At 38.3% G+C, this 5523-nt stretch overlaps 1 protein-coding gene across 1 annotated transcript; it reads left to right on the top strand.

The window, feature by feature from the left end:
- Nucleotides 1-298: 298 nt before the first annotated feature.
- On the top strand, nucleotides 299-5223 carry LOC116256870 (enoyl-[acyl-carrier-protein] reductase [NADH] 1, chloroplastic-like). The gene is made up of 13 exons (XM_031633402.2): nucleotides 299-454; nucleotides 1153-1464; nucleotides 2103-2212; nucleotides 2306-2361; nucleotides 2462-2546; nucleotides 2647-2694; nucleotides 3644-3718; nucleotides 3792-3903; nucleotides 4094-4145; nucleotides 4224-4275; nucleotides 4363-4420; nucleotides 4574-4672; nucleotides 4748-5223. The coding sequence occupies exons 2-13, from the start codon at nucleotides 1194-1196 to the stop codon at nucleotides 4903-4905; spliced, it is 1176 nt and encodes a 391-aa protein (XP_031489262.1). The 5' UTR covers nucleotides 299-454; nucleotides 1153-1193; the 3' UTR covers nucleotides 4906-5223.
- Nucleotides 5224-5523: the final 300 nt, after the last annotated feature.

The raw sequence follows: 5523 nt of genomic DNA, 5'->3' as shown, positions 1-5523 counted from the left end.
AAAATTTTGAAGATTTTTATTTTAATCCACATTAACGCTTTGAAACTATAATTTGACTCCTAAGACAAAGCTCCACCCCTGCACCTAAGTTTGCCTCACGCCCTTACCATACTGCATAAAATTAAAAAAACGAGAAAAATGCTCTTTTTACAATATTATCTATAAGACAGGGGCCATTCTGAAATATTATCCGTAACAGCTCTCAGGTTCGAGTGTGACCCCAATGAGGTTTTCTCTTTCTTTCCGTGTCCATCTCTGGCCGTTGATGTGACGAATGCACGGCTCAGATGCAGAGCTCTTTTAAGTACTGAGAGAACGCGATTTCCTCGTTCTCATCGACGGGAACACGCTGTTTGAGTGGGGTGAAGAACCTCACAACTGCCCTTCGAGAGCATAGGAGACTTTGGAAGGAGTGAAACGGCGGAGTTCCCCAGCTTCCAGAGCTGCAGGAAAGGTATGAATGGTTCTTCTCTTTCTCTTCCCCTCTCTGTCTTCCGTTCTGGAGAAGTAAATCTACAGGGAGACGGTTCGCTTTCTGGTTTCTTTTACGTTTTGGCAGATTTCAGCGATAAGGACGAAACATAGCTTCGATTTGTTTTGTTTCCATTGTTTTTGGAATGTTACTTGGATTTGTTTAGTTCTTCGTTGTTATGTTGGGTATTTGTGCAGAACCCTGTGTTTTTCAAGTATCTTTGTATACTAGTAAATAAGGTCTCTTTGTCGAAATGAAGCAAATGCCGAGTCCTTTTTTGCTCTTTTTGAGGCGTTTCTTTTTGTGTTTCGAGAAAATATGGTGATTTCTACCTTTTACTTGTTCGAAAGTTCACCTGATGTCTTCGTTTTTCTGCGATGCGTTTGAAAATGTTGCTCGTTGTGCTCCTCACGCGCAGAGATTTTTGTTCTAATCGCTCCACGTCCTGTGGATCTGATTCTTATGTTTTTTATCCTATTGTTGGTCGCGTTTCGATGCTCATACGTCAAAATAGAGCTGCTGTTCTTGCTTAAATCTGTTAAGAATTTCATTTCTGATTTTCCATGCTCGGTTGATGTTCCAGAAATTTGATATATTGCTGGTTGATCTGCTCTTGTGTACCGTGCTGTTTGTTCTTTAAGCGTAGTTTTTCACTTTTTGTCTTTTGATCCTGCGAACAGGTTGTGTATAGTTATTCAAACTGGTTTTGTATCTGTTGAGAATGGCTGCTGCAACGGCGTCAAAGCTCCAAATTGCTACTTCCAGGCCTTATGTTTCTTCCGGCAAGCTTGTGAAGCCAGGCTTTGCAGTGCTCAGAACGGATTTTGGAGGATATTCTAACATTAAGATTTCGAGTTCTTTTATTTCATCAGCACCTGCACTGAGTAGGTGCTACGTGAAGCAGGCCAGGAAGCATGAGAGGGTTGTGACCAAGGCTATGTCTGGCGTAAATGGGGATGCGTTCTCTGCCACTTCATCTCTTGATCTTAGGGGTCAGACATCGTTTCTCCTTTTATGTTTAGCCTATGCAATTAATGATTTTTTTGTCAGATGGGCTCTGGGTAGAATGATTCGATTGAAAAGTCCGAATTTAAGAACACGCTAAGCTTGGACTACACTCTACACGGACTTATTTTCTTTTCCGTGAATGTCAAAAGCTACTGGATGTTTGTTTTTTGAAACTAGAGAGACCTTTGTGTATGTCAATTTCTGTGTCTATCTGTGTCAGATACTGCTGCCTGCCTTCTATGAATACTCAATGGAGCCTTTCTTTTCCCTAGAGTCCATCCCAGTTATTACTGCTGAAGGAAGATAAGACATGCTAACAATCTTTATTGACAATTGTTAGATGAGAACTCTTTCTCCTTTTATGATACTTTCTTTTTTTGGTATACTTCTCCATTCTTCACGAAGAAAAAAAAAACCAAAACTTCACAACCATACCATAGGAACTGATAACCGAACCATGATCCGGATTTGGAATTCATGAGCTAGTGCACAAACAAGTTTGTTGCCTCACTGTTAATTTAATGTCTAGAGCAAGATGAACTGATAATTACGTAGATACATCTCATAGTTCCATTCTGGCAGATGTCCTTTTGTTTACATCTTGTACATTCGGTAATGTTAGGTAAAAGGGCATTTATTGCTGGAGTCGCTGATGACAATGGTTATGGTTGGGCAATTGCAAAGTCCCTTGCTGCTGCTGGAGCTGAGATCCTGCTTGGAACCTGGGTGCCTGTAAGTGAGACTATTTGGTATTTCTTCAGTGGCTTTAAACATCATGAGCTGATTTTGTGGTCTTCCTTTATTTTATTTTGTTTTATTTTGCAGGCACTTAATATCTTTGAGACAAGCTTGAGACGTGGAAAATTTGACGAGTCACGTTTGTAAGAAATCAAATTTCTAGTCATTTTTTTAACTTTTTCATGTGCAAAGACTGCATCCTTGCTGAACTTAACTGTTGCCATCTCAACGTTCTATTTACAGATTGCCTAATGGTTCTTTGATGGAGATAGCCAAAGTTTATGCTTTGGATGCAGTTTATGACTGCCCTGAGGATGTCCCTGAAGATGTAGAACTGGAAACATTTTTGTTTGTTGCTTGACATATCTATTCTCTTTATCTTTTGGAACAACATAATCTTGAGTTGATTATTGATTGAATCTGTCCAGGTCAAAACAAACAAAAGATATGCTGGATCCTCAAATTGGACAGTTCAGGTATGTGATATTGCTTTGATATTTCAACACCTTAGAATTTATTAGGCCATTAAGTTCCAATGCTCATAAATTATTTGGATGGAAACCGCTATTCGATTTGTCAAGATCTTAACAAGTTTACCCAAAATAATATCAGAAGTCTATGATATCACTCATTGTTCTACCCTTGCACACATGGATTTACTACTATGTTTTTGGTTGTCATAATGAATATCATGTTTTTTGTTTTTTTTTTTTTCTTTTTCACTTCCAGAAGCGGCAATTGTTGCGTCCATCCATTCATAAACCGGTTAACTAACTAACTGTTCTATTCTGGTTCTCAATTTACTTCAGAACATTTCTGTTTTGCGTTTTCTTTTCTCCTCCATTTCCGAGTGCAGGATTAGATATTGTTGAAGGCATTCTATTTCCCTTATACCTCACACTTTCTGTTGTTTATTCTCTTTAATTCCATTTTATTGGAGTGAGGTTGTCATAGTCCTACTTAAAACCATAATCATCAATATTATCCTCTACGTCCAACTTTTTCCAATATGTGGTTTTCTCAAGCAATGTCTCATAAGTTTCAAAACTTGCAGAGGTTATAAGATTGGAAAAGGAACTAAGAATAGGTCTCCGCAGTACTTTGCTTATGAAAATACAACATTTATGAAAGCTGTCTGAGGTCATGAATGAAACCAAGACAAAAGAACATACATAATTATGGAATTTGTTTTACAAGAACTTGCAAAAAATATTGCAATCTTATCGTGCCAATGTTGTAATATTATATCAGGATATATATTTTTGGGGATATTCTGAATTTATTAGGGTACTTTTTGGTTTTATTTGCTTGTGCTGTAGTTGATTGTTCTCTTTTGGACGCATTCAAGCTCTTTTGGACCTGATTTAGGTGGCATATGGAACCAAACTGTACTTCTTTCTTAAACATAGCTTCATCTGTTCTCAGGAGGTAGCTGAGTGTGTTAAATGTGATTACGGAACCATTGACATCCTTGTCCATTCTCTTGCTAATGGTCCAGAGGTGTGGTCCCTTTTCATGTTTCTTTTTTTTTTCCTTATATATTTTCAATTCTTAAGTAATATATTTTGGATAGGTGACGAAGCCATTATTGGAAACCTCGAGGGGAGGATACCTTGCAGCAATTTCTGCATCAAGTTATTCTTATGTTTCTTTGCTTAAGCATTTTCTTCCTATAATGAACCCAGGCATGTATAATCAAGCTCAGTTCCCTTTACCCTTTTTGTCGTACATTATTTTATGGTATTCCTGTCAAGGCCTTAAACCGCTCATCTGAAGCATATGTGCATGTCCATGGGGTTTATGGACGTGAACATTGAGGTACATGTAGGGAGATTCATGGAACAAATTTGATATTTGTATTAATATGTTTCGCAGGTGGCTCCTCTATATCGCTTACATATATTGCATCAGAGAAAATCATTCCAGGGTATTCATGATCAAGACCTTCCTACCCTTTCCACTTGAAATGTTTTCTGACCATGTATTATTGCTTGTGGGAAAGCAGATATGGTGGAGGCATGAGTTCAGCAAAGGCTGCCCTTGAGAGTGACACAAGGGTATTTCATTCATCTTCAGTTTAGGCATGTTTACCATGGATTGTTAGACTTTCCTAGTGTACCACACTCATCCCCTTCCTCTTGCAGGTGCTTGCTTTTGAAGCAGGAAGGAAGCACAAAGTTAGAGTGAATACCATATCTGCCGGTATTTTTCCTTTTAGCTTTAGAATCATAGGATATATCCATATGAAGCAGATGAGGTTTTATTTTCTTTAAAAGTGATCTCTGTTGCTCTAGATTTTATTAAATGTTTCTTTTGCATGTAGGAGATAACATGGTTCTTTTTTTGAAATTTTAGGCCCATTGAGAAGTCGTGCAGCCAAGGCCATTGGGTTCATTGATATGATGATTGACTATTCCTTAGCAAATGCTCCATTGCCGAAAGAGCTCCTAGCAGGTCTGCAGATTATATTAATGCTACTCCTGGGAAACCTTTTCTGTTGATATTTATGCTTTGTTTGAAATGTTGCAGATGAGGTTGGCAATGTAGCTGCATTCTTAGCATCACCAATGGCTTCTGCTATGACCGGAAATGTTGTATATGTTGACAATGGATTGCATGCCATGGGAGTGGGAGTGGACAGCCCAGTATTCTCAAATGCGGGTAACCCTAAAAGTGAGGGAATCTAAGCTTTTTTTAGAGCTATGTTCATCTGCATCTTCCATTAGCCCACTTTCAAGTTATTGGTGTGAGTGCTTATCAGTAGGTTCCTTGTTGCACTTTTATCCAATGGCTCTTTTATCGTGATTTTTTGTTTTCACCTCAATGAGTGAAACTGTTCATTTTTTTCAAGGACTTCTGAGAAAGATTGAGCCATTCCGGAGAGAGAGAGAGAGAGAGAGAGAGAGAGGGAGGGAGAGATTTTTGGCTTTAGAATTTCATACGGAATGTTCATGTTTATTTTCTTGAGTAGAAAAGCTAAGGCATCAGGTAATCTTCCAGTTTTATTGGCTCTTTGGGTAACTGATTTTGGGTTCATAATTGATGACCTATGCCTAGATCTACATCGTGAATCATTGCAAGCAGGAACCTTTCTTTAATTCAATAGGAACTGCTTTCTAATCTGCCCGTGGGATAGAACTGTGTAATTATGGTTTATCATAGCACAAGGACTTCTCCAATTCCATTTTGGACCACAATTTGATGATGAAGAGGTGTGTTGCATGGTTGATCTGAAAAGAATCAAACATCTTAATGCTTCTCTTGAGCAAAATTGTCCTCTTTAACAGTATCTTCACAATATTGAT

The sequence above is a fragment of the Nymphaea colorata genome, chromosome 6 (assembly GCF_008831285.2).
Source record: "Nymphaea colorata isolate Beijing-Zhang1983 chromosome 6, ASM883128v2, whole genome shotgun sequence".
In the NCBI taxonomy this organism is placed as follows: Eukaryota; Viridiplantae; Streptophyta; class Magnoliopsida; order Nymphaeales; family Nymphaeaceae; genus Nymphaea; species Nymphaea colorata.
The sequence above is the reverse complement of the archived record's forward strand: the minus strand, read 5'-3'. Positions and strand labels throughout refer to the sequence as shown.

Bases quoted from the DNA above. Each gene is read 5' to 3' on its own strand.
- LOC116256870 (XM_031633402.2), top strand. From the start codon at position 1,194: ATGGCTGCTGCAACGGCGTCAAAGCTCCAAATTGCTACTTCCAGGCCT. The intron at 2,362-2,461 runs GTAAGAAATCAA...TTCTATTTACAG, and splicing joins AAATTTGACGAGTCACGTTT to ATTGCCTAATGGTTCTTTGA. The intron at 4,146-4,223 runs GTATTCATGATC...GTGGGAAAGCAG, and splicing joins TCAGAGAAAATCATTCCAGG to ATATGGTGGAGGCATGAGTT.